Below are 23258 nucleotides of genomic sequence, written 5' to 3' on the forward strand. Positions count from 1 at the left end.
CAGCCTGTAATTGCCAGAGTCACCTCTGGAGCCTTTTTTAAAATTGGCATCACATTAGCTATCCTCCAGTCATTTGGTACAGGAGCTGGTTTAAATGATAGGTTACAGATGACAGTTAGTAGTCCTGCAATTTCATATTTCAGTTCCTTCTGAACTCTTGGGTGAATACCATCTGTCCTGGTGACTTATTACTGTTTAGTTTATCAATTTGTTCCAAAACCACCTCGAATAACACCTCAGTCTGGGACAGTTCCTCAGACTTGACATCTAAAAAGAATGGCTCAGGTTTGGGAAACTCCCTCAACTGTGAAGACCAATCCACAGAATTTGTTTAGTTTCTCCGCAATGGCCTTATCGTCTTTGAGTGCTCCTTTAGCATCTTGATCATCCAGTAGCCCCACTGGTTGTTAACAGGATTCCTGCTTCTGATGTACTTAAAATTTTTTTGCTATTACTTCTTGAGTCTTGGCTAGCTGTTCTTCACATTCTTTTTTGGCCTTCCTAATTATATTTGTACACTTCATTTGCCACAGTTTATGCTCCTTTTTATTTTCTTCACTAGGATTTAACTTCCGCTTTTTAAAGATGCCTTTTTGCCTCTCACTGCTTCTCTTACTTTGTTGTTCAGCCACGGTTGCTCTTCTTTGGTTCTCTTACTATGTTTTTTAATTTGGAGTATACATTTAAGTTGAGCCTCTATTATGGTGTCTTTTAAAAGTTTCCATTCAGCTTGCAGGGATTTTACTTTTGGCACTGTAGCTTTTAATTTCTGTTTAACTAACCACCTCACTTTTGTGTAGTTCCCCATTCGGAACTACTTCCGCATTGGAGTGGTGCTCCTCTAAGACATCTGAAAGCATGCTCCATGCCTCATCCCTCTCAGATTTTGGAAGGCACTTCAGATCCTTAAACCTTGGATTGAGAGCTGTAGCTATCTTTAGAAATCTCACATTAGTACCTTCTTTGCATTTTGTCAAATCTGTAGTGAAAGTGTTCTTAAAACGAAAAACATGTACTGTGTCATCTGAAACTGCTATAACGTGAAATATGTGTCAGAATGTGGGTAAAACAGTGCAGGAGGCACACAGTTCTTCCCCAGGAGTTCAGTAACAAATTTTATTAACACATTTTTTTAATGAGTGTCATCAGCATGGAAGTATGTCCTCTGGACGAAGCATGAAGGGGCATACGAATGTTTAGCATATCTGGCACATAAATACCTTGCCATGTGAACTCTTGTTCTCACTTTCAGGTGACACTATAAATAAGAAGCGGGTAGCATTATCTCCCGTAAATATAAACAAACTTGTTTGTTTTAATGGTTAGCTGAACAAGAGGTAGGACTGAATGGACTTGTAGGCTGTAAAGTTTTGCACTGTTTTGTTTTTGAGTGCAGTTATATAACAAAAAAAAATTGACATTTGTAAGTTGCACTTTCATGTTAAAGAGATTGTACTACAGTACTTGTATGAGGTGAATTGAAAAATACAATTTCTTTTGTTTATCATTTTTAGTGCAAAGATTTGTACTAAAAATAATATATAAAGTAAGCACTGTACACTTTGTATTCTGTTTTATAATTGAAGTCAATATATTTGAAAATGTAGAAAAACATCCAAAAATATTTAATAAATATCAATTGGAATTCAATTGTTTAATGGTGTGATTAAAACTGTGATTAATCACAATTTTTTTAATTACAATTAATTTTTTTGAGTTAATCACCTGAGTTAATTGTGATTAATCAACAACCCTATCTATGAAATTTTAGTTTGTACTGACTTTGCCACTGCTTTTTATGTAGCCTGTTGTAAAAGTAGGATACAGCTCTATGCCTGGTTCAGAAGGAGTAAGAACCTACAAAGATCAAATACACTTAAAATTTTAATTAAAGTTTCAGTTTTCCCATAAAATTGGGCATTGTTGCCCATCACCACTAACATTGTCATGTTTCCTCAGTTATTTTGGAATAAACCTCACAGCTTTTAGTTGTTTGGGCTAGCTTTATTTGTTGTTAGTCTTTTAAGAAGAAAAGAAAGCAAAGAAGTCACTTTGGGAAGGTGGAGACAAGAAAAGAAGTGGGAATGGATAGGTTTCTTTTTATTGCTGTGTCTGTTTTCACAAAAGAGATGAAACTACCTGCCAGTACCTAGTATGGCAGGCTCTACAGCAATCCTTTTCTCTCCACAAACAATGACTAGCGCCTGCTTTAGGCATAGGGAACCTCTTTCATATCCTGAACCATCTCTGGCTGACCCTGCACATGATGGACCACCCACACTGGCTCCCGCAGTCCTCAGTATCTGTCAGGCAGAGAGGGGAGAATACTGGGGAAAATACTTTTAAACATGTTTTGATCGTGTTTAAAACAATCACTCTTCTCTGGTAGGAAATAGCACAGGTGCTATTACCTGAGAGAGACAGAGAGGTTGTGTCAAAATTCATTAGTGTTTGTACAGTGGCTTTGAGATCCTCAGATGAGAAAACACTGTAAAAATGCAAAATATTAATTATATTGGTTTTAAATTGCTATTTAATCCTTATAAACACACATGAACTTTCCATTCAATTGCTAACAAATCATCTTCATAATCTATATCTGTTACCTTTAAAAGACCTATTTGGGATTAATTAACCTTTTATCATTAGCTCTGTATTAATTTTGTTTGCAATACGAGTATTGTCCCCTGCCTCCATGATTTATTTAAATTTTTTTATCCCTGTTTTACTCATGGGTGAGCTAAGACACAGAGATCTTAAATGACTTTGTATGATTTCATGTTGAGTAGCAAAATAGAAACAGAATCTGGGAATCCTGCCTGCCAGTTCTCTGTTCTAAACAGGCATTGGAATCATCAAGTACACATCACTCACTCAGCATCCTGGCATGTGCACATTAATATGTTCTTCCATCTCATTTTACAATTCCCCGGTAGGAGGAGAAGCTACTTCCACATAGCTCACCCTACCTGGCTCCCTTGAGGGGAGAGAAGAACCTTTTATCTGCCTTCATCTTACCTTTCCCAAGTTTACAAACCTCAGCCCATACTTATCAACCTATGTCCTCAACTGCTGCATGCAAACTGTAAAGGCAAACTGTAACAGCACTTAGTACAAAGCAAGTAATAGTAAAGTTGATTTGTGTTTGTAAGGCTTTACACAAGTCTCTGGAAATCATCCATCACATAACATCTATTCTAGAACTGTGATTTGCCACTTATTCTTAAATTGGTTTTATTATTTATTGAACTTGGTACTATGCAAACATCATAAACAAAGACATGATCTCTGCCCCCTGGAAAGTTCAGCTCTCTCTGTTCTGTTTTCTGATGTACTGAAACAACCTTAGAGATTATACACTATAAATGTATTACAGTGGAAAATCTTTGCTAAAGCTCTGTTGACATTGCAGACAGAGGTTTGTAAGTTTGAATGCTGTAGTTTGGTTCACAGGGGCTGGAACTGAACCTGCCTCTGCACAGACAGGCTTAATTCTCCAAGGAGAACCTTCACAGTCAACAATTTTCCATCCCCCAAATATAGCTGTTTGTTACCCAAAGGGGTTCCCTTCCTTTCTTTAACTCAACCAGATTCTCTGGGGTGGGGAAGACCAACTGGGAGGAGGGAGGCTCATGGTTGCTGAATTGTTGTAAGCATGATCTGAGATTTGCAACCACACACCCAATAGACTTGTGCAAATAATTCATAGAAGTAGTTTTAATAAGATGAAATTAGCTTCCTTTTTGCTTGTGGAATGGCTATGATCAGACTCTGATTTCTCTAAACACATTATTTATTTGAATTTTTTTTTAATTTCTTTTTAAGCTCTCTTTGGCTAGTGAAGAGTCTTGTGGATATTTGATATCTACTATTTGAGCTGTGTTTCTTGGTTGCAGTTTATCAGATAAGTCACATGGTGTTGGTTCAAATCCCTTACTGAATGAATGTGCAAGCCAAATACTTTCTTATTTGGTTTCTGTGAATATTCACAAAGGAGACTTTAAAATTCTCTTTTCTTGATCATTTGTGCAGAAAATATCCATTGAACAAATATCCATGAAAAGTGAACACAAACACATAGCTGAAGCAAATTTAATTTAGAAATTTTTAGCAAGCATTATTACTTTTAGCAGTACTGTATTTGCCCAACTCCTCACCCAAAAATCATTGTAAGTGGATTTGAGGTTTAAGGCAAATATTTTCCCCAATTTGAATCACCTGGTACATAGATGAACAAAGTAAGTAATAAACATTTTATGGACTAAAGCTAGAGCAGTGGGTCTCCTCTGTAGCTCAGCTATATCAGAACTTCTCTTTACCCCTAGAGCCTTCCATCAGTCAGAAGCAGCATGGTGATAGTACATACACACAATTTGAACACAGCAGTACAAAATAGACTACACTTCTCTGTGTAGAGCTGTATATTGTATATGTGACGGCTTCTTGACTGGAGAAGCATACTCCTGAATTTCTCCTGAGAAACCTGCCTCCCACCATCACCCAGTCTGAGAAAAGCTTAAGAGACAGGCAGGGCAGAGGGAGAGGCCAAGGGAGAGGAAAGGAGAAGCTATTACATAAGTGAATCTGTCTTAAAGGAGCCCACTCTTGAATTTTTATTTCTATTGAAGATTTATTAAAAGTCATTGTGTATTAGGAGATTCAGTGGGCTAGTTTACTAGCCTTTTACATCTGGATGCCTGAGCCAAATCCTGTAGGGATTTGCAGTGTGGGGTGGCATTCCCATGCTAGCTTTAATCTAGCTAGAATGGCTAAAAATAGCAGTGAAGACATGGTGGCATGGGCTTCAGTGGGGACTCTGGTTGGTAGCTTATGCCACTACATCCTTACAGCTATTTTTAGCTGTGCTAGCTAGATTAAAGCTAGTACATGGATATGCCCATCCATGCTGCAATCATGCCTCTGATTGCAATGCAGACTGCCTATCATGGCCAGGAGCTCAGGGGTTCCCCCATCACCCATGGCCAGGAGCTCAGGGGTTCCCCCTCCATGATGGCTGGGAGCTGCAGGGTTCCCCCACTGCCTGTAGCTGGGGGGCCCCCACTGTCCGCTGCCTGCAGCTCCCGACCATCACAGGCTGAAGTCACAGAGGTTGCTGGAAATCACGGATTCTGTGACTTCGGCGATGTCCATGACTAAATCGTAGCCTTATTGATAAGTGTAAAGTAATACACATTGGAAAAAATCCCAACTATACATACAAAATGACTGGATGTAAATTAGCCATTACCATGATCTTGGCATCGTCGTGGATAGTTCCCTGAAAACATCCACTCAGTGAGCAGTGGCAGTCAAACAAGCTAACAGTGTTAGGAACATTAGGAAAGGGATATATAGTAAAACAGAAAATATCATAATGTCACTATATAAATCCATGGTATGCCCACATCTGGAATACTTCATGCAGTTCTGGTCATCCCATCTCAAGAAAGATACATTAAAATTGGAAAGGGTACAGATAAGAGCAACAAAAATGTTTAGGCATATCGATTTAAAAAGAGTGGGATGGTTCATCTTATAAAAGAGATGACTAAGGGGGGTTATGATAGAGGTCTATAAAATCATGAAGTGTATGGAGAAAGTGAATAGGGAAGTATTATTTACACCTTCAGATAAAGAGAACTAGGAGTCACCTAATGAAATTAATAGGCAGCCGATTTAAAACAAACACAAGGAAGTATTATTTCACTCAAGGCCAAAAGTATAGCTGTGGTCAAAAAAAAATTAGGTAAATTCATGGCGGATAGGTTCATCAATGGCTGCTAGCCAAGAGTGGTCAGGGACACCATCCCATGGTCTAGGTGTTGCTATACCTCCAATTGCCAGAAGCTGGGACTGCATGACAGGGGATAGCTCACTCGAAATTGCCCTGTTCTGTTCATTCCCTCTGAAGCATCTGGCATGAGCCACTGTTGGAAGACAGGATACTGGGCTAGATGAACCATTAATCTGTCCCAGTTTGGCTGTTCTTATATTCTGTACCCTTCCAGTTCTCTCAGTACAGTGAATTCTATAAGTCAGGAATAGGATATGATACGATGTATACACTATGGTTATACACTCTTCTGCATCTCCAGTGTAGTTTATGTTAATATTTAATTTTCTGTTTAGCATTTTATGTGACTGAAAATAGCTAATCTGTTCAAGACATAGCACTAGATAGAAACTGTTGATCAGTGCTATTCACTCTCGTTTTCATAGAAACTGACTTAAAATGCTAATATTTTCCTAATTTCTAAAGTGATTTTTATCATTACCAAAGTAATTACTCAATATTTACCTTAAAGTATTTCATAATGTTTAACGAAGTAAGCAAGAGATAATGAACAGAAAAAACTCCTTTGTATTCCTGCTTCTGAACACTGCATCATTGCCTCCTTATTTAAATTTGCTTTAATATTTTTTAAAGCATCTACTCTGGTGATATGTTCACCATGTGGCTCAGATTTCCATGTAATATAAAGAAGTACAATGCAGTCAGGAATCTGTATTTCTCTCCCATCAAATTTTTTGGGACCATCACAAAAATATTGGTGTGTGTGTGTGTGTGTGTGTGTGTGTGTGTGAGAGAGAGAGAGAGAGAGAGAGAGAGAACAGTGTAGGGTAGATGTATTATTTGGTTACTCATGAGCGCCATCCCGTTTCCTAAAGATATCGTTGACTTTGTGCTTATGCACTATAGATGGGCCTAGTCCAGAATCTCAAATATGACTTCATCCCCCTAGATTAAAGAGGGCTAAAATCAGGGATGAAAGTAACTCCAGACACTTACCGATACAGGGCTGGGGCCGGCTCTGGCATCTGGAAGGGGCGGGGCCTTGAGCAGAAGGGGTGGGGCTTGGAGTCAGCATCCCCCAGCCAGACCTTCCAGGACGCCTGGCCTGCACCACATGGGGCTCCAGTGACATTTAAAGGCATCTGGAGTCCCAGGCCCTTTCAAATCGTTGACCCTGGGGCAGCTGCTCCCCTTGCCCCCACCCGCCTGTTGGTGGCCAAGGGGGGGGAAAAGAGGTTAGGGATGTTAAAGCAGTGAAGGGTCCTTTGCTGCAGAAGTGCTTTAATGTTGCTGCCCCACCCCTCGTTGGTGGCCCTGCCGATACAGACCCTACCAGCAGGGTCACCGACGGTGGAGGCAAAAGGGGCAGGGACATTAAAGCGCTGCCACGGCAGCACTTTATTGTGGGCTGTGTAGGGTCGGTGCGGGTTCTTACTGGTATGCTGTGCTGGCTCACTTTCACCTCTGGCTAAGATTCAAATCCATGATCCAAAATACCCACCAAGGTTAGATCCAAAACCACAAGTAACCTATTTTTAGTCCCAGTTTGGATGTGGTCCAGTATGACAGAAATCATACCAAATTAGTTAATCCTACAGAATCTGTGCTAGTTTGGGCCAAAATCTCAGAAGAATAATTTGAGATTTCTGTGCTTCCAAATTCTAGTCCTGGTCTACTTTCATCTCAAATTCCAAAACCTGATGTAAGCCTAGTAGAGATGCATGCATTGTCTCTTCTTCCTGGCTACTTGTGAATCATTTTCATAAACTCAAATGATCTTATACTTTCTTTAATTCCCCAATTAAAAAAATAAATACAAATTATAATTTATAAAACTCACATTTGTTACAATAGGAAAAAAATGAAGGAAACTTATTTTTCGTTTCTCTTATCAGGAGTTTCTTATACATCATTCACGTGCACTTTCATACTCCACTCATAAAATTCAGACATTCTTAAATGTATAGCACTGGCAAAACATGAAAATAGCTGCATTTAGCACAGTCATAATGAATGACTAAAATTTAACTATCTGTTTTTCAGATATTTTTACAGTGTCATCAATTAAAAACATTTTGCATAAGTTTGTTTTCCCAGATATTTCATAGATTGCCTTCACATGGCCAAAAAAACCAAAACAAAACAAACTTTATCATCAGAACTTTGTGAAGCTTTTGGGATAGTATTTGAATGTTGGTACAACACAAAACTCAGATGATATCTACAAGTCTAGACCTTGATTTTAGTGAAGCTGGTTGGATTTTCTGGTTTGGATGACAACTTTGTGCAACTTGGGTTTGAGGATGGGTTGTTGTGTTTTTTGTTGGGTTTTTTTTTTCTTCAGAATTTCAACTGGAAGACGGGAAATGTTCTTCAGTTTTTGCACTTTTTAGCTTTCACAGAATTTTTTTAAAACCTATATTGGGGAGGGGGAGAGAGAAACTTTAAAATATAAAAAATAAAAACTTCTCAGGTGTCTGATGAATTCAGTGTAAAAACCTAGACAAATAGCTTTGCTTTGGGATTTTGAATTCATTCAAACCTAATATTCGAAACAAAACGCAGGTGTGAACTCCCACAAAGCAAAACCCCTGCAGATCAAAAGAACTGAGTTCGCTGTTCAGCCTAATCACTAATCCTGGTCCCTATAAAAACAGTTAATAAACAAATAATCTGTACTGGTGTCCAGTCAGGTAAAAGCATATTCTCCTGCTATTTGGGGACTGCAGTGTCTGAGAAGACTGGTCTGTTCTTCCCTGCTGTGCCTTGTAGTGCTAGAGATAGTGTTTCTACCTGACCTTCCATTTCTTCAGCATTATACAGTATCCTATGTAATGTATGCTGTCATCATTATTATGAAATAGGATTTAGAACATTCCCATGAAAATTAAAACAAAGACTCTCAGCTGGTGAAATTGGCATAGTTTCTGAACTGTGGATTAGTAGAGGAATTCTGTAACAGGCAGCAGCCCAAACATTGGGCAGGATTCTTTGATGCACCAGCAGAGAAATCTCCTTTCTCCAGGGAACTCCCAGTGGGCACAAAGGCCTAGCTGCATCCTGCATCAGCAACTTGCCCTCCTCATGTGAAGGAGGCATATTAGGAGGGTGAAGGGAATGTGCAAGGGCAGGCTAGGGGTCGGAAAGGACACAGCGGAGCAGAGCTGTGTCTGATCCTCTACTGCCATGGGGTTACTGAGAGACCTTATTCAAGTGGTATAAATTAGAGCAGCCCCTCAATGGCTCTAACTGACACAGGGGCTGGGCACTGCAAGATTAGGGAGGTACAGCCATCTCTTTAACGGCTTTCCCTGTCCCACATACTGAGTGGCATTCAGCTTCAAGAGAAAATTTATCCCATACGGTTTGTAATATCTTGACAGACACAGAGATCTCTTTATGTTACTAAACTCAGCATTTGCATTGTTCTGTCATTCACAAAACACCTTCCACAGGCCATCTGTCCTTCTTATTTATATTCTCCCATTATTTAACAAACCTAATTTAGTGGCAGTCCTACAGAGGCTTTATTCTCAGATACATGCACTATAGCTTTTTACCACTTACTATCCTCAAATTACATCTCATGCTCTCAGTCTGGTACTTTTAACAGCAAATACTTGATTCCAAGAGGTGGCTCATTCTGTAGCACCATAGCCTGTCTGTATCTCTGTCTCTGCCTCTGATCCTGCCCTCTCCTGTAATGGATTCTGCCATTTCCCCCACCCGTCCCCATACGCCAGGTGCCGCCTTTCCAGTCATTCTCAAAGCCTCCCTTTCACATCTTCTCCTCTTCTGATATTGGGTCTACCTGATATTTCTCTTCAAGGTGCTGGGCTCTACTAGACCTAGTTGAAATGTTCCACATTTCACATTTTTGACCAAAAAAAGTTAAATTTGATTTTGATGAAAATTTGCATTGAACATGTTGGGGTTTGGAGGGTTGTTGACCTGCTGTATGATCTGCCATTCACCTGATACCCCTTTCTGCATCCCTTATGCAGGCAGAATTCCAATTAACACCAAATAAGAGCTTTGCCTGAGCAAGGACTGAAGGAATTCATCCAAAATGAAAGAAATACCAACGTAGATATTGCAAAGTAATCCACTGACATCAGTAGGTCTCTACCAGTATACGGACTTGTCCGTGCAGATTGCTTTGCAGGGTTAGCGTCTCTGGGATTAGTTCTACCCTCAGATACACAGACGCAAACTAGGTTTGAGGGCAGTCACAGATGCATTCATGGAACTGAGAGCAGAACTGGGCCCTAAGTTTACATTATTAAATGTGATTGCTTCAAATAACATATTAAACATTTCCCCTCTGCCTGTTCAGCTTGTATGGACACATTTATGGGTCTGTGAGTGCAATGAAATAACATGTTATCAAAACACTTTTCTGACCAGTGGCTATTGCAATGTGTGTAATATTCCCTATTTGACCATAATTTAGAACTAAAGCTCAAATACCTGCACTGCATAAAATGATGGGGAAAAGGCTATAAAGGTATAACTAGTCTTCCTTAATATATTTGTGTTGTACATTTCAACTGATCATCTTTCCCTTTTGGGATTGATCAGGCCACATACATCATTCAGCAAATGTCACAGCCCAACCTGGACACGATGTATCAAAAATGTAGAAATAATACAGAAAAATCAGTTTCCTGTTTGTTTGTTTGTTTTTGTTTTTTTAACTATTGTAACAAATGTAGGGTTGTGGGTTTTCCTCCGAACTGTCACTTACGTTTATTTTCTCTAAATGTGAGTACTGAAGAGCTAAACTTTAAGTTCATTAGTGCTTCTGAAAATGATGCAATAAATAGCTCAGGGGCTCCCCAGCCACTGCTGAGGGGCAGACTTCTTAAGAGAGGTGATCACAGCACAGACATTTGTCCTGTAACTGGCCCATTAGTTTTAAGGGCTTAAGTGAGACCTAACGTGCTGGCCCTCTGGAGGGGAGTGCATTTCATCCCTTAATCCTGATTTCTCTTGCAGCATACTTTCTAGTCTTTCTAGTAATGGGCCTCTATCCAGAAAAGACTGCTTGCAAGCATTCCATACTATGATGTATACAAATGAGAGACTAACTGTTAGATAATTTGAATTCAGATTTCCTGAAGTGAAAGTCTAGTACAGTAATTTACTGTTCTACCTTACTCCATGGCCCTTTTGTACTTTTAGGGACCATAATGACAATGGTCTTTTGTTGAAGCCACTGCTTTGTGTTAACTGAATTATTTTCTGTTTTCCCATCAGATCTCTAACAGAACTAGCAGCCTTATTTCTGTAGATTTGTGTGGTGGTGACTTTCAAATCTAAGTCAAATGCAGCTAAATATTGCAGAAATCTCATTATAACATCTGATCCTACATTCTTTCCACTATTCAAGATGGCTAAAATCTTGCAAGATTTCTGCATTATTGAACCCAAATCTTGGTGTCAGTTTGGACTCTAACATCAAAATCCTAATCCAGATTCAAGCACCACCCACTTGATCCATCTCTAGTTACCCTATACCAAATATGTTTCGCCTTATTTTACCTTTCACTTTGTTACCACTATGTGTTTTTTAAAAATAATTTTATAAAGTATTAGACTAATTGGATGTTTTTAAATTCCATCCAGCTGTCTCAACAGCTGAGAGCTGAAAGTGGGCTGTGTCAGCAACCATTAAAAAATCTCTTCTTTTTCCTTTCAAGTTTTTCTTTCTTGTGAAAATTATATTTTAACGACCATAAGAAATAGAAGCTGAAATATGTGTTTAGTTTTACAAAAAACCTCAACATTCCCTTTAGTCACCAAAGGAAAATAATTGCATTATATTTTCAGAGCTCTCAGGAGAGAGGGAGTGTCTGGCAATGAAAACCCAAACACGAGAGAGAGTAAAAGTTAACTTTGTTTTGATCACTAGAAAACTGACTTTGAAAAGCTACCTACTGGAAGTGAAAATGAAATGGTATTCCATGCCACTACTGATCTTTGAAAATAATTTGTTTTAAGAATTCTCTAAAAGTGCTTTGTATTTTACTACAGCACATCCATAATTCAGTTAATCCAATCAGTTTTCTACAAATGAGTTAGATCATGAGTCAATTATTTTCAGTACAAACAGGTCTGAAGTGTCATCAACTTAATATTACCAACTGAAGTGTTAATAAATTGCTGCTATAGCTGACCCAAGTTTTCTGGAGGCGGTATTAAAGTATGGAACAGATTGATGCCTCTAAATATGGTCAGGATTGTCAAGGCCACAGATTCAACTATAGAAAGCCATTCTGGGATGTCTTTTAGTTGAGGGGAAGGAGGGTTTCTGAAATGTAGTCTATAGAAGCATGTTGAGAGGAGGGTTGGGTGGGTTTTTTTGTTTGTTTTCTTTTGGGGTTTTTGTTTTTGTTTTGTACAATGACTGTTGAGCAAATCTTCATAGACAAGACTAGTAGTGATAGTGAATGAAACACAATTATACCTCTTATACCACATCTTTAAAAATCTAGTCTTTCTGAAGAAAGAACATCATAGGAATAAAACATGAAAGAAGAACTTTTATAATATGATCTATTGAACTTGCAGTTGGAAGGCTTTGAAAAGCACTGTAAGCTGAAAGTGAGTAAAACATAAGCCCTTTCTGTACAGTTCAAACAACCTTAGGCACAGTTTACGCTCATTTATGGAAAAAACAGGTTATACTAATGTATAAAGATGTTCTACCCAAGTAGAAATTTAGGCTAGAGCACAGTTTTTAACCTGATTATACCATGGTTGGTCCCAGGGCTAGACAAACGGTATTTAAACCATGCTTAAACTGCAGTTCAGGCATGAAAATTGGCTCTATAGAAATGGCATTTTGGGTCTCCATGTTGTATTGTGTTCCAGTAATTTGGAGCTTGTTCAGTTTACAAATTAAAAAATAAAATAAAATAAAATCTAATCAACAGCCCTTCAAATTCAACCTGCACTCTGAGAATCAGATTGGGCTCTTCCCTTCTCATGTGGCTGCATCTGTAATTGATGATTTTGCAGGCTCCCAAAAAGATCAATGCAAACCATTGTCTTCAAGTAAAGCCCTAAATTAAACTTGTACAAATGTATGGAAGGCTGATGGATTTGCACAGCTGCAACTGAGAAATCAATATTGCTTACTTGTTATCTGACTCGCAAGTAAAGCAAGGACGTATACAAATCCTGATTTGAAAACAATTCTTCACACCCTTTTAGTACTTGAAATGTTACCATTATCTTTTAATTTGCCATGTGAATATCCTTAAAATGAACAGGTATGGATTGGGAATAAACGTGACCTGGTTTAACTAAAAATGTGGAGTCTAAAAACTTCTCTCAGGGGAGAGAATGCTGATGAAAAAGAAAATGGAGACAGTGCATGTCCATGGTGGGTGGCTGAGAAACAAAGTCAATGGTCACTGAATAATGCTGCTACTAGAAAAACGTGGGTGGGGATGGGCCCTTAAAGCACAGTATATGAGTGGGGTGATGTGTCCTTAATCCAGCACTCATCTCAATTGACAAGAGTAAATACTAAATGAAAATGCCCATTAGCCCTGCTTTGAGCAGTGCTGTGCACATTCCCCTTAGCTGCTTCATGTTAGATTTGTGAAAAGGATGGTGGTTTCTGTTTGTAATGTTTCAACGTGCACAGTTTGATTATGGATTGTGTGAGCCCATAAACTGCCTCCCTGTGTTTCTAGTTCAAACAAGTCCAAATTAGTCATAGGGGAAATTCAGTCAACACTACCAAATTTCTCTGGGTTTCATATCAAAAACGTTTTGTGTCACATGGCTTCAGAAGTTGGCCCAGCCGGGTCAAGACTTTTTCTAGAGCAGAGGTTCTCAAATTGTGGTCCATGGACCACTTGGTGGTGGTCTACAGAAAGACACTAGGTGCTAGTTTCCTGAGGCTCTCTAGGGAAGTGGTTCTGCAGCACTCTCTTGTTCCTTAATGATGCAATATCAGACATTCAAAGAAGGGTTGGATTTGTTTTTTAAAAAGATTTTTTTAATAGAGTCTCTGCTGCAGATTCCTAAACAGGCATGCATGTACCTTTATTAGGTAAACAGGGAAAGGCCATTGAATTATTTTATCTAGAATAGGTGCATAGCATAAATGAAGTGTTGTATTTGTTTCCTGGGTGAAAATGTTATGAAATATTGAACTGCTCTACATTTGTTCAATTATTTCAAATGCAATGTGCTGTTCAAATATTTTTAATAAAAATATGAGTTGCTTCAGTTTTGATTTGTGTACATGGGGGGAAACAGTTTAATGAGTTGGGCTCCCCCGCACTCCCAAAAAGCTTTATTAATGATTTATTGGGTTTAAAATAATCTGTATATATATGTATATATTTTAAACCCCTTTGCACTTTGCCTGTAAGAAATTTTATTATAACATCTGATACGAACAGAAAATGTAGTGGTATTTGGTTATTAGTAAATCTTTATTTTAATTTTTAAAATATAAGAATTGTGCCCATGGAGTTAAGTAATGATATTAGGCTACATTAAATACATTCCCAGCAAACTTTCTCAACAGCTGAATATGACTATTTTGAAAACTTAAAAACCATTACAAAGCATGGGGGGAGGGAGGTGGGAACAGCGCATTTAATATTTTATATTGTATAATGTAAAGGGTTTTTATTTGTGTTTTACTCTAGAAACACCAGGAATGTCAATTCTGGTTTTCCCTGGTTTTCCTAGAAGACTTGTTGAAGTTTTCAAAATATGCATTTTTTTTTGCCTTCACATCTTAATTCGAAGGAACAGGATGATTGGATATTTTAACAAAAACATCTTTTTTCCAAAATGGCAATTCCTTTTTGAAGTTTTAAACCGTCAGGCTATTTTTCCACACTTGATTCTTGTGATATCTTTATTTTACTTGTTTTCCACTTGCCATAAAATATTCCAAGCTAGTCATGGTATGAATTTCTAATATAAAAAAAAATCTTTAAAAAAAACCACGTTTTCTTTATGCATTGTAAAGAAGCAAATAAGGACACTTTTATTTTTGGTTAATCTCTTTTCTTGTGGATTAAGAAGACATAGAATTAACTTGTTAGCAAAATGATATTCCCTTGGATACCATCTCTATGTAAATCCACATGTTTCTGTGGTATTTAGCAGTGACATAAGAGAGTATTCCATATATATTACTAATCCAAGTGGCGTGGAATTGTATAGAAGCTGCTACCCTCTAGTACAGGCATTTGGTGACTTAGCAAGTGATGGTTATCATCTTTTGTATCAAAGCAATCCTACATTGGTGCTGATATGTAAGAGGCTTCTGGCCTTTCAGATAATTGACTTCAGCAATGCAGTTCTTTAGAAGTAAGCAAGTAGAGTGCATTGGCTTCCTCTGTGTTACAGTAAGTGATGTCTTCATGTGAGGCAAACTTTTCTCATTGTATACTAGTCTAGTTGCCAAGTTACTACACGAAGGCAGACTTTTTAAATATGCTCCTTGGTACACCGCAGCCACAGAGCAGTCAGAGGGAAATAAGAAATTAGCACAATATTCTCTATCACAGTTCACATCCATCATCATCATAAAACGTAGGTTGTACCCTTATAGCAGTGTTCACATTCAGGGGTTTTCATGAACATCAATTTAACTTCTCAACATTCCTGTATTATCCCAAGTTTACAGATGGAAAAAACTGAGATCACAGAAGCAATCCTCATCAGAACCGGGATTAGCATTAAGGACCACCTAATTTCTAGTTCCCTGTTGAAATCACTAAACTTCTCTCTCTCTCTTCATCGTGTAACAATCCACCTTACTCCTCCATTCCTGGATCCTGTCTTGAGATAGAATTTGGAGTTTGCAATGTCCAGGAAATCTTATTTTCATAACTAGTCAATGAGATCACTCAGTTAGATGAATAATCCAGCAGCCAGAGGTGGCGACAAGTTGGCAGTTTCGCATGAAGATTGGCTTTGGTTATACTGTGGGTGGGTTCACTTCCCCTAAGTTTTGTTTCAAGTTTCTGGTTCAGGCAAATGAAAAACTCAAAGAAAAATTCAATTGATACCACCATGGTTCACCTGGTTTTGCACTTAACCTCACCCTTGCCCAAAAAACAAAACAAAACAAAAAACAAATAACCCCCCGGCAGGTTTTGTGTGGTTTTATGTGAAATTCTAAATTAATACTATGCCCAGACTTCCTTGAGAAGTCTGGAAGCTTTTTCATAAATGTAACAAAACCAGGTGAGTTTCATAAGGTTAGAGTTTTAATTATGAGCATATGGCCTGTCTCCAATTTCAACAGGTCTCTCTGGAAACAAAAGCTACTTGTGTGCAAAAATTTATCTCATGGACTATCCCATTTCAGACTAGAGCAGGAAGAATTTCAAGTATGAATTATTTTTTCTTTCAATTAAAACTGCTTGTGCTTTACAAAATATTACTAATCACTTCTGATAAAGTTAATTTCTTTCTTTTAGGGTCAGTGTGTTCACATGAGGAAAAAAGTCCCAGTATTATTTCTTGGGCTTTTCTTCTTGACCAAATGGTTCATGTGACAATGTTCAATACGGAAAGAAATATCATTAAGTAGCATTTAATATATAATATAGGATGTGTGTGTTAAAAAAATCAAATCAATAAAATCCTACCAAAACAACCACTGTGTTCTGCACACAGTTCTCCCTCTGGCCAGTGGGTGAGAGAGAATGAACCATATGTGACAGATGTCAGACATGTTGCTTAATGCACTACTGCAGGGCACTCAGATACTTCAGTGATGAGGATAGAATAAATATCTAGGTAGAAGAGAACAGAGAGAAGGATATAGGCCAAGGGAGTTACTGTAAGAATGAACTGCAGGATCTTTGGGGTATCTTTATAAAATTAAGTACTGTGTATATGAATTGCATTTCAGGTCCTCCAACTATACTATGGGCACTCGAGCCTTTTCCCATGACAGTATTTTTATACCTGACGGGCAAGCAGAGAATGAGCAGGCAGTCCAAGCAATGTCACAGGACAAAATCCTAGGCAAAGTCAAAACCCTTCAGGTAAGAAGGAACAAGCACGTGACTATGCAGGTGAAAATGTTAAAAAATAAAAAAATAAAAAATGTTTTCATCATATGCCATAGCATGCTAAGCTTGTAAGACGACTGGTTGCTTTCCTGAAGAACTTAGGGGCAGATCCTCAGCTGCTGTAAATTAGCATAGTTGCAGTGGAGATCTGGAGAGCTGGGGATCTCCCTTTACAACCTCTGGCCCCAATCCTGTAAGTAAATACGTGCACCCTGCACCATGTGGTGCTCCATTAAAGTGTACAGCGGGGGACGGGACTCCCTGTGGATGTATGTGTTGACCCCCCTGGACCAGCCTGCGGAGTCATGGCCTAAGTAAATTACACTCAGAGGAAGATAACGGAATACAACTCAAACATTTCCTTTGTGTTTTTTGTTGTTGTTTAAATATTTTTCCTCTTTTGCCCTCATATATTTCCCCAGTTAGTCCTTGCCTTTTAGTCACTTAACTGATGTCCATTGGTTTCTTGATTCCGTTTGTTTGTATACTTTCCCATTGTTTTTCAAATGCATTAGACTTTTTGCAGGATATAGAAATAGTCAATCCCCAAAGGTCTTATTTTTCATTTGCCTTCCATTTTTGTCCATGGGGTTCTAAATGCATACAAAACAAGGCTCTTGGAGGAAACTTGCCACTGCTCTTTCGCCAGTCCACCTGCATTTCAGATGCATTCAGTTCTTCAAAATAAATGAATATGTAAATGGCATCCTTCTTAAATAAAACCATACCCTGCTGTTAAGAAATTACTTACCAGCCCTCCTTTCATGCCTGCCTTCCGTGATTCTCATCCCATTAATGCATTCATTAATTTTGTGCTCTGTAATATACTTGAAAGATTCTCTCCATATTCCTAATTGGACTTTGGAAGAGCTGAAGAAGAATTACCTTTCAAAAATTAATCCATTTTTACAGTGGGCACAGGACATGTTGGGGCAGGACTTTGAGAGCTTATCAGCGCTGTGTAACTGCCCACTCACAGGAGTTGAATTGGAGGTTTAGGGGAAATTAATTGTATTCCTCTAACCTCTGCTCACAAACCAAACTGTGCCCACTTGAGATGCCAGACAGGATAGTAGCTGGAAAATTCTTCAGGGTCAAGTAACTGGCTTCTTTTGGACTTTTTCATGGTTCAAGGAGTTGACAGGTGTGCTTCTTAGAAGGAAGCATTAAGAATTCCCATTAATAGTGAGTATAGTTTTTCTTCACTGGCTTTCACCAGCCAGGAGAGGCATAGATCTCTTAATGTTAATTAAAAATACATTGTTGCATTGAGAAAAGAATAGATATGAAAAGCAATGCATGATGATACTTACAAATGGCAAGTAGCTTTTAGAATTAGGTAGCCATAAAACATAGCGATACAGGAAATTTGGAATCATTCTAAACATATCTCAGGAGACTATTGTATATACAACCTTTCAGATTCTTGGTTCAACAGGAAAATATCATAAACTAGTAAAGGGAACATAATCTTTTCCTTGTCTGCATCTCACTTTCAGATGACAAAGTAATAATGAGCTGTTTTGGATTTTGACATTTAGCACTCAACATCAGCTCCTGGAGATTAAAACATTAAAAGAAAATGGCCAGTGGAAAGGTTTTAATGGAGTTTATTCAGTTACAATAAATGTATTTAAAAATGCTAGGACTAACTACAGAAAAGAGCATTCTGTGCCTTGTGGAAGCCAGCTCCATGCAGAAATGTGGGCATTTGTAGATTTTCAGCCTTCAAACTAATTTTTTATAAATCTGAGTAAATAAACCTTTAATTTTGGGAGTAATTTTGAAAACTACATATGAACCACAAAGCACAAATGTTCTACCTCTTGGGAATCTCAATAAAATAATAAAATAAAAACCCTCATACATATGGATAGGCATTGTTTTACAGCACAGTTCTCAAACATTCCAGATTACAATACAATTCTTTAATCTGAACAAATAAGATACAGCTTCTCTTTTATTGCACATACCATTCTCTACAATAGCTCTATTCATAGGCATCTTCCAGTGTTCATAGCACAGTTTGTACATGTGAAATGTCATAATATGTGCATTACAAGGCACCCCATCCATCCCTCTATTCCTCAACACTGGAATTTGTATATAAACAGGCACATTTTGTAAGCAATAGATCCAGAGAGACACATTTTCTCACTGACAGTCAGATTCTCACATTGAATACCTCACTCTGAGAGTCATCCCACTGGCTCCAATGGGGCTACTCAGAGCAAGATGACTATCTGTTGTAATGGTATTGGAGTCTGGCCCTAAATTAAGGGTTCTTTTTTAATTTAAGAAAGAAATTACTAAATGAATATTTAGGTTCTGATTCAGTTTCCACTAAAATCAGCGAGAGTTGAGGGCACTCAGCAATTTACTGGATCATACCCTCACAGGGCCATTGTTTTGTTCTGCATGTGGAATTCCTGTTAATTTCAGTGAGGATGTGTAAATCTGAGGTAGAGAGAGAAGGGGGGCAGCCAGGACTTCCTTCAGCCAGGGCGTTCACCACTCATCCCCTCCCGCCGCACCACCTGCCGGGAGGGCTCTGCGCCACTCCAGTCAGCAGGGAGGGTAGGACGCGGGCTGCCGGGCTTGCTGCAGACCTGGCACCGGTTGGGGCAGCTGGAGCGCACAGCCAGCTCCCAGCAGGGCGCTCCCCTCCTCCGCGCTGCCGCCCCCTACAGAGCAGCCAGAGTGGCAAACAAAAAAAAATTGGGGCGGCCGTACTGCCCTAAGATTGGACTGAATGCCGCCCCTTAGAATCTGCCACCACAAGCATGAGCTGGTGCCTGGAGCCGGCCTGCTTGTAATTGACATTCACATGAAGGGAAGTTACACGCTTGAATCCCTGCTATAAGTATTCCTTTGTGGAGATTTTCACAGTGATAGGGAGATCCTCTTTGGAGAATTTCCTGTCCTTGAGAGAGAGTAAGAAAATTACCACATAGTCTTATCTCTCTTCACTGGGTGTGGTTCCTGTAAATATTCAGAAAGAAAATCAAATACTAAAGTGTCCTCTTTCCTATTCATTACTACTTCTAAATCTCATGCTAAAAATATGTTGTCTATCATACATTTGATTATTTTAGGCATACATAACAGAAATTAATTTCTGTACAGTAAAGGAGGATCTTATTCTGTGATCTCTGTGTAAGCCGAAGTCATTACTGCCGAAAAGGACCAGGCACAGGCTCAGTCTCTAGACATCCATAAAATGCTCCTTGTTTTGTTAACTTTATCCTTGGTGCAATTCAAGATTGCTTTATTTATAGTATCAGGGGATAGCTGTGTTAGTCTGTATCCAGAAAAACAACAAGGAGTCCAGTGGCACCTTGAAGACTAACAGATGTATTTGGGCGCAAGCTTTTGTAGGTGAGCTTTCAGATGCATGGAGTAAAAGTTACAGATGCAGGCATTATATAATGACACATGTAACTCCCTTCTCTTCCTCACAAGTGGAGATCCAGTGTTGACAGGGCCAGTTCAGTCAGGGTGGATGTAGTCCACTCCCAATAACAGATGAGGTGTCAATTCCAGGAGAGGCAAAGCTGCTTTTGTAATGAGCCAGCAACTCCCAGTCCCTATTAAAGCCCAAATTACTGGTGTTAAATTTGCAAATGAATTTTAGTTCTGCTGTTTCCATCTGTTTCTGAAGCTTTTTTTGTTCAAGTATGGCTACTTTTAAATCTGTTATAGAATGACCAGGGAGATCGAAGTGTTCTCCTACTGGCTTTTGTATGTTACAATTCCTGATGTCTGATTTGTGTCCATTTATTCTTTTTTTTCCCCTATAAAAGAATAAATGGACACAAATTGGACATCAGGAATGGTAGCATACAAAAGCCAGTAGGAGAACATTTCAATCTTCCTGCATCTGTAATTTTCATTCCACACATCTGAAGAAGTGGTTTTTTACCCATGAAAGCTTATGCCTAAATAAATCTGTTATTCTCTAAGGTGCCACCGGACTCGTCATTGTTTTTATTTGTAGTATTTCAGAGAGAAGATTTTAAATCATCTCTGGACAAGAAACAGGATTAAATGAAAAGAAAAAAGGGAAACGGAAAAGGAAAAGTTGAATGATGGAAAAGCTACAAAACTAACATTTTCTGTTGATCTAACAATATTGTCTTATAGTTCTCCTTCATGACATTACCCTCTGCAGAGCGTCACTGTGGGATTTCTGTGCTGTCTTGTACACCAATAGTCTTGTGGCATGGCAGAAGGGGATCTGCAGTGGGAGTATATCTGGTCAAGATTTGCAGAAGTTACTAGTGACTTTGGTAACTGAATTTTTGGGAGCTCAACCTGAGATACCTTAAAGGGGCCTGATTTTTAAGAGGCTAGATGCCCTGCGTTCTCTGAAAATCAGGTTCCTTTAATGTGCAGTATTGCCAATCCTCAAACATTTAAAAATCATGTCTGGTTCCCATAACTGTGAGATTTTTTTAAAATATAATAAATATAGGGTTCTTTTTGGGTCATGAATGCAAGATTTTCTTGCAATCATAAAGCCTAGAAATATACCTTTTTGTTTTTGTTTTAATGAAAGCTTGATTTTGATGTGTCCACATGACTCCAGAAAACATGAAAGTTTTAATAAAACAGCAAGAATCTTTGTTAACTCTTGATTGAGGATGACAAGAGTTACTACTGATAATTATGCTTCCTTTTCTCTGCCTTGTTGCAGTAGCTATTGAATCTGGAGTTAGTTTGCTTTTTAGCCCTGGTAATCAGCCTGTATATTTCAAATTGTTTGCAGACTATGCAGATTCCATGGGGGGTGAGAGAATGTGCAGTAGAGTTAACTTATTTCATTTGTGACATAAATATTTTTTTTCTTGTTTTTAGCAACAGTTGTCCAAGACTATTAAATTTGGACAACCACCACAAATGACAATTTCTGAGAGGACAATGGAGGAGGCAAATGCTAGTTTAGAAGAGGACTTGTTACTCAGCAGCCCAATGGAGATTGAGACTCAACAGGACACAGTGCTCTCAGACAGTGATAATAAAGTAAGCATTTTAAATGGACACATATTCAATACATCACACTCAAAGAGGTAGCCGTGTTTGTCGCTTTTTACAGATCCAGACTAAGAGTCCTATGGCACCTTATAGACTAACAGACATACTGGAGCATAAGCTTTCGTGGGTGAATATCCACTTCATCAGGCGAAAGCTTATGCTCTAGTACGTCTATTAGTCTATAAGGTGCCACAGGACTCTTTGTCGCTTTTTACATCACACTGTTATTGAAAGCACAGAACTCACTGGGGCATAGATGCAGTGTCCAGTAAGCCAGAGCGGCAGGCTTTTTATGTGTGAACACACAGATTTAGTAGGATCTTTCAAATTCTGCGCCCTAGACTAATGACAAGTATATGCACTGGGGGTGATGTACTTGGTGTCCTGGGAGGGAGGGAGGCCTCCCATATTAACTATTCTAAAGGCTGACTTCCCACAGGGCAGGTGGCAAACATAGCATCTCTCTTAAGGTCAAGAAAAGGCTGGTGAGAGACAGAGAATACTGGATTTCCCAGAGTGGGATGTTGTGCACAGGTGATGCATAGCAGCCCACAGGGAAAATCCTGTGTGAGAGGGATTGGAGCCTAAACCAGTTTGCCTTTGGTAGACTGAGAATAGAACCAGGCATACTGACTGACTGTCCAATGCTCAAACCACTGTACCTCCCAAGCCTCTGACATACTGGGCATACTGGGCAGTCTATGGGTACATGACACAGCAGCTAGGCATGTGCTTTCAGCACAGGTAGACTGATGCACACTAGGGGCTTATCTACATTTAAAATACTACTGTGGCATAGCTGCATCATTGCAGCTTTGCCACTGTAGTGCTTCAGCATAGACTCTACCAATGTTAACAGGAGGGGTTTTCCCATCGGTATAGGCCAGTGGTCACCAACTGGTAGATCGTGATCAACTGGTCGATCCTGGAGCCTCTGACAGTCGATCACAATCTCCAGCCACTAAAAGTCCGGCAGCACCGTGGGGCTAAGGACAGACTGCCTGCCTGCCCTGGCCCTGCATTGCTCTTGGAAGTGATCAGCACGTCCCTGCGATCCCTGAGGGGCGTGTCTGCGTGTGCTGCTCTTGATGGCAGTCACCACCCCCTCAGCTCCCATTGGCCGGGAACAGGGAGCTGCGTGGGCGATGCCTGCAGGGAGGGGCAGTGCACGGAGCCGTGGGCCCACTCTCAGGGCCACAGACATGTACTGGCCGCTTCCAAGAGTGGTGTAGGCCCAGGGCAGGCAGGCAACTGGGAGTCACCCGAGGTAAGCACCGCCTGGCAGGAGCCCGCACCCAAACCCCCTCCTGGAGACAGCACCCTGAATTCCCTCCCACACCCCAGCCCCCAACCAGAGCCTGCAC

At 39.4% G+C, this 23258-nt stretch overlaps 1 protein-coding gene across 1 annotated transcript in view; it reads left to right on the plus strand.

Annotated features, from left to right (window-relative positions):
- Positions 1 to 23258, plus strand: part of CRACD (capping protein inhibiting regulator of actin dynamics) — a 127450-nt gene that overhangs the window by 64969 nt on the left and 39223 nt on the right. Inside the window, exons 6-7 of the mRNA XM_030564085.1 lie at positions 16698 to 16833; positions 21718 to 21882. Coding sequence (XP_030419945.1) covers positions 16698 to 16833; positions 21718 to 21882 — 301 coding nt within the window. The remainder of the gene's footprint in view (positions 1 to 16697; positions 16834 to 21717; positions 21883 to 23258) is intronic.

The sequence above is a fragment of the Gopherus evgoodei genome, chromosome 5, assembly GCF_007399415.2.
Source record: "Gopherus evgoodei ecotype Sinaloan lineage chromosome 5, rGopEvg1_v1.p, whole genome shotgun sequence".
In the NCBI taxonomy this organism is placed as follows: domain Eukaryota; kingdom Metazoa; phylum Chordata; order Testudines; family Testudinidae; genus Gopherus; species Gopherus evgoodei.